Source organism: Cinclus cinclus, chromosome 6, assembly GCF_963662255.1.
Source record: "Cinclus cinclus chromosome 6, bCinCin1.1, whole genome shotgun sequence".
NCBI classification, from domain to species: domain Eukaryota; kingdom Metazoa; phylum Chordata; class Aves; order Passeriformes; family Cinclidae; genus Cinclus; species Cinclus cinclus.
The window spans coordinates 20,912,823-20,930,010 of record NC_085051.1 but is presented as its reverse complement, the minus strand read 5'-3'; the positions used below and the strand labels follow the sequence as shown (position 1 = coordinate 20,930,010).

The following is a 17,188-nucleotide window of genomic DNA, read 5'->3' as shown; positions in this document are numbered from 1 at the left end:
AAGTCTAGTTTAGAGAGTACAAAGGATCACAAACTTCAACTGGAATAAAAATCATCTAGTTTCATTGACTTGAATGAAACAACTCCAGTTTATCCTGTCTCAGAAATTGGACTAAGTTCAGACAATTTCCTAGAATTACAGAGAAAACTGTTACCTTCACTCTATTGGAAAGGAAAAAAATTATAAAGAGCAGCCTCAGGAAAAGTATTATGTATATCACTTTCTTTTCCGTATATAAATTTTTTCCAACATCCCTTCCTAGTCATAGCTTAGATTTAGATCTATGGCTGCAGTGTTCGAGGAAATTCTTAAATCTGTGCATGTTCCTTATCTCTGATACACAGCAGCTGTCCTGTCTTCTAAGAAATCCTTCTGAGATTTAGATCCCAGTTCAGAAATCAGCTCTAGTAAAGGAAATCTCTTTGCTTTTATGTGAAGAATATGAGACGGAACTCCCTGAAGTTTTTCCTGGTTCTAGATGCTGTGATTCCATTTTCTCATTTTCTGAGCTTTCTTAAATACTGAACATATGAACAGCGATATGAATAAAGAAATTAGGGTGCTTTTCTGAAGGTGCTTGAACCCAAGTTTTAAAGCCATTTTTGCAGATCAAAAGCAGACTATAACAGACAATTACTTGGTAATAGCTGCCATTAGGCATTCTTGCACCAGTGGATACATCTAGAAATAGGCAAAGAACTGTATTTGCCTATAGGCAGATAGAAAATCCACTCTACAGTTAACTGTGTAATCTTCCAGTCTAAAAAGCCCACTATGTGATGCAGATCTGCAAGGCATCACAGTGTTGGGGATATATATGCTGTGTATCGATATCTAAATATCAATACACATAAATAAAAGCAATGATGAATATAAGTGCAAATTAGCACTTATATTTATCATTGCTTTTAGTGGCTCTCAACCGCATGAAACTGATGTGCAATACTCTGGTGAGAGAGTGCCTGATGATGCCAAAAGTCTTCAGATACTTCACAGGAGGACTGCATTATCCATGTCCACTATGTATTTATGTGGGTGCCTGCTAATGACACCTTGGAAATATTTCATGTCCTTGTCCTCATGCATCTTTCTGGAGCAGAAAGTGTACACAAAAATCCAGAAAATAATTCTCAGCCAAAGAGAACTAGACACATTAGCACTTTTCTCCTTCAACAGTATTTTTAATGTGCTAAGGCTAGAGCAGCAGTTAGAATTCAAAAATTCAGAAAGTATATTCTTTATAGAATACAAGTAAGTGGATATTTAAAAATAATGTTATCTTTAGGTGTATTAGGTATAGCTATGCACATAGAAACTCATGAGTTTGAATGAAAGCTTCACTGGCTATGTTGTGTTTTATTATTATCTTTAACTATTGACCAGATCACATGTTGCCTATAGTAACTCCGTATCTTTCAATGTACAGAATGAAATGACCTAAATTCAGTACTTGGGTCTCTATCAGTAAAGTTCTCCTTCTGTGGAAGATATTTGTTACCATAAGGTTTGACAGATGCTTTAAATCAGCTGCATTAATATATTGGCATTTTAAAATATTATATTACTGGTTTTTTATAGCTGACTTTAAATATAGAACTCTTTTTTAGCTGTCTCAGTTACTATTTTTTCTTTTTATGTTCTGTGACTGTTTTAATTAAAGGAAACTTACATTTCCATCTCCCTGAAAACTATCCTAAAAGAATGTCATCAAAGCCCTAGTGCTTTCATCAGCAATAATCTGCAATTGTCACTATATAGCAAATTCTTATTGATATCTGGCATGGAGTCCTGACTCCACTGAAACCAAATGCAAAATTCCCTTGGGTTTCTGTAGGAGTAAATTTTTACCTATGATTTTCTCTCATGGAACTAGTTTAAAAGGCAGGTGTGTGGTGAGCTCTTGAACATAGAATACTGTATTAGCACTTAAGAGTCTGAACAGCTGAACAAGCAGGCAGCACTGCTGATAATGGGCATTAGAGCCTGTTGGTAACTTGAAGCAGATATACAGCGCCGTAGTGAAAATTATAATCTGCTAAAGTATTATAAGATAGCTTTCCTGGATCTGATATGAATTTCACATTGGTGTAATAATATTTTTAATTTTGCCAGTGATTTTGACAAGCAGGCTGTAAGGAGCCTACATAGAGAAGATATTCCATTAAATAAAGGTGTATTAATCAATTTTAAAACCATGTCTACATGAAAAGTAATCCATTTTTTTTTCTCTATAAGACTTCCTGTAGTATAGAATTCCAGAGAGGTAACATCTATTCTATCTTTATAATTTATGATTTTTTGGATTTATAGGTTTTCTGGACAGAAAGAGAATAACTCATATAATTTGCCACATTGTCTCACAAGTTCCTTGAGAGCCTTGGATTTTCACCAAGCTGCATTCAAAGCTCACTTTATTAATCATAACTTGCTAGGCAGGTCTATATTATCAATTCTTCAATCAGATGATACATTCTGAAAAGAATATCTCATATCAATATAGCACTGTGTCTTGGATACCTCAAGAAAACACTTTGGGATAGATTATATGGGATTTTGCTAGTGTCATATTTCAGCACATATAGAAACACAATGCTCCAGTCTCAAGTTGCTCCAGAATTAATTTAAAATTTTAATAAAATTAAAACTGGTTAAAATAAAAATACATAATTATTTTACTTTGCCATGTTAAAATGGTTGACACAGTTATAAAACTGGACCTAGTTCTGTCTCTCTATTTTTGCTTCCAGTGCCTAAGCTAAGCTAGCTAAAGGGGAAGGATGCTTATTTCCTGTTAAGGTTAAATTCAGATGTCATCTTATATGTGCATTGTGCATGTGTAACCCTATGATTATGCTTAATACAAAGATATCTGAGGGTTAAGGAATTCAATACTGGAACCCAGAAATTAAAACTTTAGTAATTAGGCACTTCAGAGTGAAACTGTTTTTTGAAACATTATCTTTCAACAGTAGTGTAATACATTAAAAAACATGAGTCCTTCACCAGGTCAGAAACACATGTTGTTAGAGAAGAATTGGCACTTGAGAGAATATAGTTAATGAAAATGAGATTTGGAGAGTTTATATCAGTCTGACCTCATGCCAGGGATGGTCACCCTTGAGCAGATTACCTTGAGTGCTGTCGCACAGGACAACCAGGGGATCAGGCCCAGCCAGGATGGGTTCAGGAAAGGCAAGTCTTGCTTCACTAACCTGATCTCCTTCTGTGACAAGGTGACCCACTTAGTGGATGTGGGAAGGGCTGTGGATGTTGTCCTCCTGGAATTTAGTAAAGCCGTTGGCACTGTCTTTCGCAGCATTTTCCTGGAGAAACTAGCTTCCTGTGGTGTGGACAGGTGAACATTTCACTGGGTAAAAACCTGGCTGGATGGCTGGGCGTGGAGACTGGTGCTGAATGGAGTTAAATTCAGTTCTTCCCTTTCCTTCTTCAGCTACTGAGACTAGGTCCCTGAAGGTGAACTGTTGTTCTTTTTCAAGGGCTTTACATCTTCTTAGTTGTACGGCCCAAAATTATAATGCATGTAACATTTTGACAGTTATACAATCCTATGGAAGGAATTTTCTTTCAGCTTTTGTCACTGTAGTAATTTTATCATTATCATTGTTGAAAGGATTGGACTGAGTCTCGAGTGTTCCAGACTGATGCCTATGCTTTGTTCTCTGGGTAGAAGAGACATCCAATGAGTTTCAAGTAGGAATGGCATTATAAATTGCAGTTTCAAACTCCCAAGGTATTTCTTCAGACTTGCCATCCATAGTGCCAGCAACTTGTAGCAGATACTTGATAATGCGTGCACTGCATCTGGTCAGTGTGGAGTGTGAAGCTCATGTTTGCAAAGTGTCTTATACACACATCCCAAATTTTGGCAACTGATTTAATTCGTTATTGCCTCAGTTTCTTCAGCTGTAAACAAGAATAATATTACCTGTCTTTTTCCCAGAGGCCTTGTGAGGGTGTGTTTATGTTTGACATCTAATTACAGCATTTTGGTGAATGATGGGTTGATGCCAAAACCTCCCATTGTGTGCAAAGGGCCCTGGGGTCACTGCATTCATACAATTCCCAATAACAGAACTCTCAGGTCAAAGTTTGTTGTTCAGATCCAGGAAAATACTTGTAAGTAGTTGTTATAGTCCCCCCTGAGTCACCACATAGTTTCACTCTTAATTTTATTTCACTAGCTGCCTCCTAAATTGAATTGAAACATTCTCCCACTTGTAATATTTAAAGGTGTACAAATGCTGTGCGCAAGAGCACCTGTGACCTGTTCATTGCCCAGCAGTAATAGAGCTGGTAATAATGTGCTTGCTATTCTGGCTGCACGGCACTTTGGTAACACCTAGGGTTTAATTGAAATACACCCTGACATTGGTTTTGTTCATGAAGCATAGAATGGACATAATTACTATGAATCTACTGAGGGATATTATGGCAAAATGTCATATTACTAATTTTGGCTCCTCACTCTCTTTGGGGAAAAAAAGAATCACAGATTTCAGGAAAAAACAATGTACTGCAGTTTCATAGAAGTCCTAAAACAAGTAATTTTCCAAAAAATTAACTTCTTATATTTCTCTGTACCTATTTTTTCTCACAAAACACTATCACAGTAGGATAATTGCATTGCCCCTAACAGTTTCATATTCCTTCATAATTAAATAAACAGCTTGTAAATTGCAGACCACAAAGTGCCCGTGTTCCACTCTTACCTTAAGGGGTTTCCATAGTTACAAGGACAAGAAGTTTAACCATCATTTGCCAGACTCGAGGCTATTTGCAGCCTTAACTTTTTAACTCACGTCTCTTTTTCTCCTTGTTGTTTTGTTTATTAACAGAATGAGGGAGTAATTTGGACTCAGTTAGCCACTACAAATGCATTGATGCAAAATGGACTCTGGTGCTTTAGTGTGTTGTTAGCTGGGCATGATTTTCCCAGAAGGTGTTTTGAAGTAATACATACTAACAATATCACCTATAGTTATCAAGGTTATGAAAACACCTACCAAGTGCTTCTCCAACTCAGCATCAAATAATTCAGCACTTAAAAAAGGAAAACAGAAAAACACCATTCTTGACACATCATCATGACATAGAAGTATTTAGGCAGATATCTATTTTAAATCATACTCCAAAAAAAAATACCGGTGCAGGTTTTCCATGGGTGCTTTAATATAATTTCCTTTCATCCCTCAGTCTCATGTGTTTTACATAATACAAAGTGTGTTTAAAAAAACTGCAGTTTTTATGGTGCAAACTCCATGTTTTCATGCCACTGAATTGGACAATTCTCTGATTTGCTGCTATCAGAGTAATCTTCCATCTTTTAAAATTTGGATTTTACCAGAGTATCTGTGTTGCCAAAATGTAGAGAAGTATAGAAAACTGCTACTACATTACATGTTGATCAAACTAAAATATTTTTGTCTTCTTGTTTTATCTGGTGAGCTCAGAAAGGCTCGGAGGATGTTGTGTATGAGTGACAAGGATATTCAGCACGAGCACATTCAGTAGACAAGTACAAATGTTGGAATGTAATGACTTTAAAAACTAGATTCCAATTTTCTAAGGTTAGGATGAAACTTTCTGAAGTGCAGGTATATACACTAATTGGTTTTTGTTTGTTTGTTTGTTTGCTTGTTTGTTTGTTTGTTTTCATTATACTGGCTACATTCATATATGCGTTCTTAGGTTGCTCTGACCTGACATTTCCCGCATCTGTTTTTATCATTTGTGAGTAGTGAGAAAATTCTGGAAGTAATCAGGTCTAATACCTTGGATTCCATGAGCTTTGCACATTTTTGCCTTTCCATTTTTGAAAAGACACAAACTTTAATATTACATATACTTAAGGTGCAGATTTTTATCTCCCAGTTGGACAAGTTCTAGTACCTTTTTGAAAAGAATGTTAATTTACAATTTAATGTTTCCATGTAGAAAAATTTATAAAATTCTGCCAGACCAAACCTAGTTTGTTTCAAACAAAGTATCACTGTACTATGTTTAAGTAGATGTTGTTAAATCACTGCTAAAACCAAAAAGTACTGTCATTTAAAAAGTGATCCCAGTATGACAGGACTAAAACCTGCATGGTTTTAGACATATGCTTTAGAACAACATATATTTTTTTTTTATTAAGGTTTGTTTTTGTGATAATTTCCTTGTTCTCAGATGCCTTCCTAACATGGATGTGTGATTTTAGTTTGATAATAAATTAAAAAATAATTAAGAAAGCATAGTTATAGAAACAGCTCAGTTTAATTATTGCTCACTGAGATATTTCTTCCATAAGAGAAGAAAATCTAGAAGGTGCTCGTATGACTTCCCCTTATATCATGGTTGGCACATGAAGTGCCATGACAGACTTCGGTACTTAAGATAATTTTATTATCAGGCTATTGTAAAATTTCTATTTTTCCACTGTTGTTTTCCCCTACATAAATATCTGTCCAGAAGGAGATATGAGATGAAACATACAACAAAATGACAGAGAAAATGTATTTTATCAACTGAATTAGTGAAGCAAAATGGAACTTCAGTAACCCAGGGGGTTCATTGATGAGGTAGGAAACCTTTTTACCTTCATGTAATTGGTTTGAATCAAGCCCAAGTCAATACAAAACAAAAGTTCCTATTGTTTATATGGGGTCTTGAGAAAATGAATCCAAATTAACTTTGAAAAGGGACTAGCTAAACTACATTACATCCTTTTATGGACACTCTTAATTGAAGTTACAGTGGCCTTGATTCAATTTAGCTTAAATTAAATTCTAAATAAGAATGTCCACACTAAGATTTAATGCAATAGAATTAACCCACTTAAAAGTTAATTCCAATTAAAATTCTGGAATGTTTCTGGGTGCACTAGAACCAAGCTGTATTGTGGTGGCTTTTATGCAAGAATTTTAGTTCACTGTGAATAGTTCATAGATGGCTCCTATTCATACCATTGTGAAAGTCTGAACACAGAAGTTAGGATTGTTTTGTCCTCATCACCCTTGGAGTGACTCCCTGGAGTGACATCCAGGGAGAAGGCAACAGAAAAGTCATATAATTGCCCCTAAGAAATATGTTTGTCCTAAAGAAATATTCTTTATATATCATCTTACATTTTTCTATGATTTTCCTGTGAAAATAGTTTTCTTGAGGATGCAAACTGTGAATGATGCTTAAGAGTAAAATTATATTTATGAAAAAAGAGAAATAACAATCTGATTGAGATTCAAACACTGTGAAATATCTTAATTTCTAGCTAAAAAGCAAATATTTTTGCTTGGACCCATGTGCACCCAAATTCTCATTTTTGAAATGTTTATTTCCTGTTCATTTCTTTTACCTGATATTAAAGAAAAAATTCTGAACCTCAGGAAGAAATGAGAGAGGAAACATGAAATCATGCTAGAAAATAAAGCTGTTTCCTGTATAACAAAATGAAAGACAAGAAGAAAAAGGCAGACTGGGTCAAACTGACCCTTGATTGAACTCCCCTGAAATCAGTGGTGATTCAGGAGGATTGAATGTGTCCAATCACATTTAGGTCCTTCAGATCAGTGTCTTAGTGATTCAGCTGAGTCTTAAAAGGCTTGCAGGAGAAAACTGGGAAGTATCTATGGTACTGCAATATCCACTCTGCTTCCTACACTTAAATGTTTCAAGGGGGCACAGAACTATGTCCCAGACCAAAACAGTGAAACATGCAAAGTGGAGAATAATTTGCATTGTGAGTGTTTTGATTTGTCTGGTCTCATGAGTAATCAGTTTGCATTGCAGGGCTGTCTATCTAGCCCACTTCGGCCTCTGCTGTATTCAACTAGAAATAAAATAAAAAACAGATAAAAACTGCTGGGCTTTGAGACCTCCCAGGTTTTTAGACATTATTGCAATGGTTCCCTTAACTGTTATTGAGACTTTTAAACTCCTAGAGCTGTGAAAATGGAAAACTGATTTTTAAGAATCTAGGTAAGGTTACCCAGTTCTGTAGTCACAGACATTGCCTCTCATTGCACACCAATCTGTTTTTAAAAAGCCAAACGCCTCTGACAGGAGTCAATCCACGAAGAAATAAAAGATAAGATTAGGAAAATATGAGATCTACTGTAAACCATTTCACTATTTTGTATGATGATGCATTGTCGTTCTCTGTTGAGAGCATAGCATGCGTTCCTTTGTTAGTGACAAAAGCATCCCATGTTAAAACAGAATGATATCATTGTACTGTGTAGGGGCAGGGAACAGCATGCAAACTGTTTGCACTGCTCTTGAACTGAGAGCTCAAGTCCTTGAGGGTTCAGCCAGGTGGAAGGGTATTTCCAGAGAGAAAAGGGGGGAGGTGTGGTGGGCAGGAGATTATGGTGAGTGAATCCCTGGCATTGTGGTTCCATCAGCCCAACCCTGCACAGCCATATGGGGACACACATGTGAGGCTGCTGGAGCATTTGCAGAGCAGATGTTGGTAGAGGATTTCTGACCCCGGTGGAACTCCCTGCCCACAGTTCAGTCTCTGTTCTGGGATGGAGGTTAACCCTCATGTGTTTCAGTACTTTGTGGAGCTAAAGCATATTGTGTGTGTGTCTCTGCACTGGAATTCCCTTGGCTGCTTCTGCTGGCAGTGCTGCCAAAAGGGGATCTGTCTCGGGCCCTTGGAGCATTCAGAGTTCCTGAAAAGAGAGTCAAAAGAGTTCCTTCTGCATAAGGTCATCCTGGGATCTAGACCTATTTTTGTTGCTGTACTCCAAGCTCTGTTTCATACAGAAACTATTTTCAATTCTCTGGTGCTGATGCTACCAGAAGAGTCTTCCCAGCATAATTAGCTGCTTGACGCACCTAGCTCCTCTTCACATGTTTGGAAATCTTCTGTTTAATTTGCAACTGTAGAGAGGCTTGTTTACTGAAAAAAATGCAGATACCATTGCAAAGGGTTTTTCCTCTCAGAAGACCTCTTTTCAAGGGTGTGAGGTACAGCATACATAACTGTGCTATATAGAGTGAAGCAAAGATGCATTTTCTGAATGCATCCATGTATTTGTCAACTTGAAAAAAATTGAAAAAAGTTATTTGAATGCTTCTCATCCTGAAATTTTATGGGACATGGCTGAGGGAGAGTTTTTGTGCTGTAACAATTCCTCAGCTGAGACTTGATTACAATGTATTTGTGATGATGTAATTTTACTGTGATAATTTAAACACCTGATACTTGATAAATTCTGTCTAAATTTTAACTGCAGTATATATAACATCCCATTTTTTTTTTCATGGCAGCTGTACATCATGAACCAGACTGTGCTAGATCATACTGCATCTTAAACCATATATTGGGATAAAGATATGTCCTTTTTCACTGCACAGCTCTGCTGCTGAGACAGTTATTCATAGACCCACAGATTAGACAGAAAGCAAAGTATGAGTTGCCAACAGCAACTAAACTGCCAGTGATCCAGCTAAGGGTCACTGGAGCTTGGGGAAATATCTTTGCCACCTGCCATACCTCATTATGCAGATCTTTGGAAATGGTGTGGAAGTTCTCTGTTGTTATCAAAACCCCCCATTACAGGAAAATCCTTCAGCAACCCAAGGGAACATAGCCACTTTCTCCTGGTAGGATAACATAGGGAGAACAAAGCACATCAGGGCCAAGGTCTAATTATGACACCCCTCAAAAAAAAAAAAAAAAAAAAAAAGAAAGAAAAAGAAAAAAAAAAGAAAAAAAGAAAAAAAATTGAGGTTCTATTGCAATGCTCATAAGGGAGGAATCTCAGCATACACATTTGGCAAAGTTATATTTCAGTAGGGTAACTACAGCTACCTTCAAACTGTCCCTAAGGAAAGCTGCACTGTGCATAGCTGCAGAGGTAGATTAGCTCTGTCATTCCTTGCTTCATCTTCTGCACTGGATCTTAAGAGGGCACTGCTTTTAGCTCAGAGGAAAATGTGTAGTACATGGAGAGTAACAAAGAGTCAGATAAGCTATAGAGAGGAGAACATGGATATCAAATGTCAATTTCAAAAAGATTTTTTACCTCTGTGTAAATAGAAAAACAGACAAACAACTCTCCATATATGTCTAGGTATGTCTCCATGGCCATAAAGAGAATATACATTACTGTGCTAAAATACCAGATGATATATGTGTGGTAATTAGAGCAGTGCCACGGACAGACTTAAGGTTGTGTTTGGAAACACATTTGAAAATTGTACTCTGTCGAGGGAACCAACTGTGCAGTAAGGAAATTCATAACATTTTAAACTAAATTTTTAGTCTATACAGCAGAGGGCACTAGTGGTATTGAATTGACCATAGAGTTGCTATTTTGGTGCTAGAAAAATGAGAAAAAAAATTACTAAGAAGACAGAGGTGTCAACAAAGACTAAAGAAGCTGGGTGATGGTCTGTGTTCCATGTGTGGGTTTGTAAAGCCAAACCTTCATGTGTCTCTAACATAAATAGCTATTGAATAGCAAATTACTCTAGTAGAGAGCTCCAGATGGATCTTTATGTAAAGCCCATTAAAATATTTCCATAACACCCTTCAAGGCTTTAAATTAATTTTCCACTGTGCTTTTGTGCTAGCTAATTTTTTTTTCAGGGTATTTCCAAGATATTTATGATTTTAAATTACCCTGATATGAAATACCTACATGAAGACTTCCTGAATATTTAAGCTCTGAGCTCTGGAAAACCATCAGTATAAAAGAAAGGATCTTTTTACTACATTCTTCCTGCCACTAGGAATCTTACTGCCATATGTCAGCCTCATGCAAAGCTCACTAGCTGCAAGTGAGGACTAGCAAGATAGTGCCTATTATATTTTCTGGTCATGGTCACTTTTTTGTACCCTCAGCTCCTCTTAACAGCACCAAGTCCACTTAGTTTGGTCTTGTCCTAAAAAATGCATTTTGCTTCCTGTATTGCCAAAGAAGAGGGGAAAAATCAAGAATATAAATAAATCCAAAGTTTAATCAAACGGTAGCTGCAAAAGCTCAGATTTGCTCTCACTGCCTCCTGGAACATGTTGCAGAGGGATGACAATATAGATATTCTGTACTTATCTCTTAAACACGATAAGGCTTACACACAGAAAGATCAAACATACCAGTACAGGTTAAAAACATATCTAGAACTTTGCATTCGCATATCACAAAATGGTGATCATGTCTTCAAAATTATATACTAAGAGAAGTTATCAATTAGTAACCAAACTTGTATTTGAAGTATGCACAGATTTGAATTTTGCAGAAACGTGATGCTGTCAGATTTCCCTGGAGATCTTTGATAGATGGTTGTACTGAGGCATATGTTTGATTGAGACATCCCTAGCACAAGACTAGAGAGAACAGTAAATGTAAAAACCACAGGCAATTTTGGCCTTCAGTATAAGGGAAAAGCTGTTCTATGTGAATGATTCATTGTTTCAGTCAATAACCAAAAACAGGAAGGATATAGGGGATTTATCTTAAGAAGATAAAATAATTCCTTTCAAAAATCTTTTTGCAACTGACACATGGAAACATTTTAGTTTGGGTTAGACAACATTTACTGCTCAGTCTTGTAACTGGATAATTTATTTGTTGTAATGATGTGCTCAAGTAAAATGATTTCTTTTTCCCCCCATGGAGCGTATGTGTAGTGATGAAAAGGAAAGATTGTCTGGATGAAGAACTAGGTAAAGGAAGTGTTGGGTGATGCCATCAAGTTCAAGTAATTGTAACAGGAGGAGAGTGCCTTGGAGTGCTTGCAGCACGGCTTGGAATCATCAGCTTTAAGGAGGCTGGAAAAGAGCAGCTGAAGGGATTTGGAGCATACGAAGTTTGATGTTGAGGGTGCTTGCTCTCCCATGGCCTTTCTTATTTCTCTGCATGTTTTGGTTCTACAAATGCTGTAGTTTTCCTGGTCCTTCAGAGAATCCAGGACACAGGATTGAGAGCAGACAGTCACAAAAAGAAAGGTAGAGAAACTCTATGACATCCTCCTGGGCTGACCTTTAGTAGTGAATTGGTCTGAGAAGAAGATTCCTGTACCTCTGCAGGTCCCATGTGCTGCCTGTGCCTCACCAGCCTTGTATAAAAGGATAACTGGCAGCTCTGAAGGCAGACAGAGCAGGCTGAGCTCTCATCCCAGTTTCAATGAAGACAAAAGCATTGCACCAGTGCAATGGTAAAATAATTGGTTTGTTGTGTTTCTGTGTCTGTTTTATTACTTGTTAATGGAATTCATTATTCAGTCCAAGTCCTTAGGGTAAAAGTTTTAGAAGAATTTTGAAAATGAGAAAGGAAAAACAAATTACTGCACAAAAAAAAAAAAAAAAGGTGACAAAAATGCTAATGCAATCACACTAACTATCACAGATGATGGTTAATTACTATTCAGGAGCAAAATTCATGGGTCACAGATCTTAACTAAGGAACTTACAATTGATATTAGGTTCTAATAGAATTCTTTTAACCACAACGACAGGTTTTTCTTCATAACTGTGTAAGAAAGGTGGGAACTCTGGCCTTTTCACCTGCTTTTTGAAGATAGTTTTACTACAGTTGGACTTTTGCAAGTGAACTTGAATTTTAGTGATTAGAGTGTTTCTCCATACATCCTGTTCAGCACCTCTGAAGAGCTAAGAGTGACCTTGTGAGCCCGCAGTGAAAAGGAAGGTGTGTAGAGCAACCACCCCTCATCTAGTCCAGAGCATTATCCTAAACCCATGAAGCTGATTTCAGGAATACAGCTGTTTGCAGAGGGAAGGGATGGAGGGGTGGGAGCAGTAACATCTGACACTACAGACACAGGGTTCTCCAGAGCCATGGGACGGAAGTGCAAGCTGCAGAGAGAGAAGTTGAGTGACTTGCTTAAGGTTGCAAAACACATTAGTTTCATGAATCTTTCATAAAAAGAATGATGGTTTATAAATAGCACATACAGAGAGATCAAACATACAGTTGCAGCCTAGACTTTCTAGTTCCCTTCACAGTTTTTTAACCATTATATTGGCTTTCTCTGCAGTAAATTATTAAAAATGAGATGAGAACACTTGCTAGCTCTGAACCCTTATAACAGGTTTTTTAAAAATGCAGAGCTGAATTCTCAAAAACACATTGTCTGAATATATAATTAGAAAAAAAAGTCTTTCATTAAATGAATTGCTGTGAGATGAAAGTTAATATATTTTCCTGGATTTTTTTTTTTTTTAAGAAAGGTCTTTTCTTCACAAAATGAATAAATTTGGAGCCTGGAGTATAAAACCATTGCCTTATGGTATTTTGTTTTACTGAATATATATGTACTATCCATCTGGGTGCTCTTGGTTATAAATATGCTTTAAGCTTGCTGTAATTTCTAAGACTTCACTTTTGGCTGATTTAAAAGAAATTTCATTAATCTCAGCAACAGAGGAACTTGAATTGAGCAGCAGATTGAAAATGAACTGAGGGCTGGGGACTATGAAAACTGCCACACATGAATCAGTACTGAAGTTTATAAATGGTAATGATCATTTGTAGTCTAAAGGTCTTTTTTCCTTTTGCAATAAGAATTTTTTGAGAGTTTTTTCAAGGTGCCAGTGAAACTGCCAACCCTGCAGCTACGGGGATATTTTTCAGCATTTAAATAAATGGCTATTCTAATTTCTGCATTCAGTACACATTTGTTAATGAGATCTTGCCCTGTCATCTGCATGACACTGAGTTTTACAGACTTGCTTCTACTTAAACTCTGATTCAGGAATCATGTTTGTATAGACAAAGATTTTTACCGATACCAGACAGGAGCCTCCACTTGCTTTTCCAATTATCTTGTCTTGCAATGTGTAAAAAAGGTTAACACCTTGAATACTCTGATAATTCCTATTTTAGTAGGTTCCTGTGTTACCAACTTTTGCCTTTTGCCATGCTTGTCCTTTCTTTTTACTCTCCCCTGAGTTATATTTTATTTAGGTATTCATTGAGGTTGAACTTCTTATCTGCCATCCACCTCCGTACATTGTACATTGGAATGTGTAGGAGAACTACTGTAATGCTGTTTCTTATCTCATTGCCAGTTCCAGCTGATACACATATCTGTACAGAAAAATATTATTAGAAATTCTATACCTGTTCTCACTATCAAATTTCAAGAAATTGGTAGAGTTGACTGCAAGGACTAGAGAAGCCTTTTTTAAGAGAACACAATTATTTGAGATTAATTTAATGTTATCCTTCTCCTTTCTTCCTTTCTTTCAGACGATTCAAACTCCAGAAGGACCAACACCAAATAAATTATGAATGTTGAACAAGATGACCTTACATCCACAGCAGATAATGATAGGTCCTAGGTTTAACAGGGCCCTATTTGACCCCCTGCTTGTGGTGCTGTTGGCTCTTCAGCTTCTTGTGGTGGCTGGTCTAGTGAGGGCTCAAACTTGCCCTTCTGTCTGCTCCTGCAGCAACCAGTTCAGTAAAGTGATTTGTGTGCGGAAAAATCTTAGAGACGTGCCAGACGGCATCTCCACCAACACCCGGCTACTCAATCTCCATGAGAACCAGATCCAAATCATTAAAGTTAATAGCTTCAAGCATCTGAGGCACCTAGAAATCCTGCAGCTCAGCAGGAATCACATCAGAACAATTGAAATAGGGGCTTTCAATGGTCTGGCCAATCTCAACACTTTGGAACTCTTTGACAATCGTCTGACCACTATCCCAAATGGGGCTTTTGTATACCTGTCAAAACTGAAGGAACTGTGGTTGAGAAACAACCCCATTGAGAGCATCCCTTCTTATGCATTTAACAGAATACCTTCTCTCCGGAGGTTGGATTTGGGGGAATTGAAAAGGCTTTCATACATCTCAGAAGGTGCCTTTGAAGGTCTGTCCAACTTGAGGTATTTGAACCTTGCCATGTGCAATCTTCGAGAGATTCCTAACCTTACTCCGCTTGTAAAATTGGATGAGTTAGATCTTTCTGGGAATCACCTGACTGCCATCCGGCCAGGTTCTTTCCAAGGGTTAATGCATCTTCAGAAATTGTGGATGATACAGTCCCAGATTCAAGTGATAGAAAGGAATGCTTTTGATAACCTTCAGTCACTTGTAGAGATCAACCTGGCACACAACAATCTAACACTACTGCCTCATGACCTGTTCACACCACTCCGCCTAGAAAGGATCCACTTGCATCACAATCCTTGGAACTGCAACTGTGATATCCTTTGGCTCAGCTGGTGGATTAAAGACAAGGCACCCTCCAATACTGCATGCTGTGCCCGTTGCCACACGCCTCCCAGTTTAAAAGGAAGGTACATTGGTGAGCTGGACCTGAATTACTTCACATGTTATGCTCCAGTCATAGTGGAGCCACCAGCAGACCTCAACGTCACAGAAGGCATGGCTGCAGAGATGAAATGCCGGGCATCGACCTCCCTGACCTCCGTATCTTGGATTACTCCAAATGGATCCGTAATGACGCATGGGGCGTACAGAGTTCGGATTGCTGTGCTCAGTGATGGCACATTAAATTTTACAAAGGTAACTGTGCAAGACACGGGTTTGTACACATGCATGGTGAGTAACTCTGTTGGGAATACCACGGCTTCTGCCACGCTGAATGTGACTGCCCTGGATAACCCCGGTTACACGTACTTTTCAACCGTCACGGTAGAGACTGTGGAACCTTCTCAGGATGAGGCACAGACCACAGAGCAGGTTGGGCCCACACCAGTTACCAACTGGGAAATCATTAACATGACGACCTCACTCACTCCACAGAGCACAAGATCAACAGAAAAAACGTTCACCATTCCTGTGACGGACGCAAACAACGGGATCCCAGGAATAGATGAGGTTATGAAGACTACCAAAATCATAATTGGTTGTTTTGTGGCTATCACTCTCATGGCTGCTGTGATGCTGGTAATTTTCTACAAAATGAGGAAGCAGCATCACCGGCAGAACCATCATGCTCCAACACGGACTGTAGAGATCATTAATGTGGATGATGAGCTTACAGGTGACACACCCATAGAGAGTCATTTGCCCATGCCAGCAATAGAGCATGAGCACTTAAATCACTATAACTCATATAAATCTCCTTTCAACCACACAACAACAGTTAACACAATAAATTCAATACACAGTTCAGTGCATGAACCGTTATTGATCCGAATGAACTCGAAAGACAATGTTCAAGAGACTCAAATCTAAAACATTTAGGACATTAAGGGGTGGGGTGGGGGGACAACAAAAGATGGTTTATAAAACAAATGACACAAATGACTGGGCTAAATCTACTGTTTCAAAAGTGTCTTTACAAAGAAAAAGAAATTTATTTATTAAAAATTCTATTGTGATCTAAAGCAGACAAAATTATGTGTATTCCTCAGAACCTGTTTTTGCTGCAGTTATTTACCCTCCTTGTTCCCGTTTTCCTGCCCAACCTACTCTGCCTCCCATTTGCCATATTTTTCATAGGAGATCTTGATTCCCTAAAAGAACTGATCTAGGAATTTTTGTAAGAATTCTGTTACACTTTGGGAATTTTTATGGTGAATTCTAGTGGTGAGATTCGGTCTATTTTGTCACTTTCTCTTTTTTCTTTTGTTTTCTCATGCCCTTTTTGAAATTATTCAACAGAGAATGGAGTAATAACAGTAACTTTGCAAGTGAGAAAAACAAGTAAGCCTATTTTTTCTCCATGTAATGATTTGCTCTGTATTTACCGAAAGCACCATTCTGTGAAAAAAATGGAAAAAAAATGGAAAAAAAAAACAAACCCAAAAATTAATTTACTTGTGGAAGCCTATAAAACCCATGATCTTTTAAGCAATTCTAGAACCAGAATTTGTAGTTCAAACACTAAACTAAGATTATAAATAAAATATTGGTTTTTTTTTCTGTACTTGGATAGCTCATTCTTAGTGTGGCTTTAAACATCAAAAGTTTGTTAAAATTCTTACAATAATCTGCTCTGATGGTCCAAAACACAATCACTTTTAAGAGAATAATTAAACCATTTGGATCATTACTGAAGGATATCACAGTTATCATTTTAATTTATGAAAACAACATACTGGCAAATAAGGGTGTTTGATTTTTAATGCAAGATTGTGATCATTCCTTCTAATGGTGTTTGCAATTATCTCTATTATATCACAAGATGCTTTTCAAAATGCCAGAAAAGTTTTGTAAGGCGCTGCAGTTTCACTGAATTT

The 17,188-nt window shown here is 37.4% G+C and overlaps 1 protein-coding gene across 1 annotated transcript; it reads left to right on the top strand.

The window, feature by feature from the left end:
• Window positions 1-14,264: 14,264 nt before the first annotated feature.
• On the top strand, window positions 14,265-16,181 carry LRRC4C (leucine rich repeat containing 4C). The gene has a single exon (XM_062495299.1). It carries the CDS (start codon window positions 14,265-14,267, stop codon window positions 16,179-16,181), a length of 1,917 nt encoding a protein of 638 aa, XP_062351283.1.
• The last annotated feature ends 1,007 nt before the right edge of the window (window positions 16,182-17,188 follow it).

Coding starts and splice junctions, on each gene's coding strand:
- LRRC4C (XM_062495299.1), top strand. CDS start 14,265: ATGTTGAACAAGATGACCTTACATCCACAGCAGATAATGATAGGTCCT.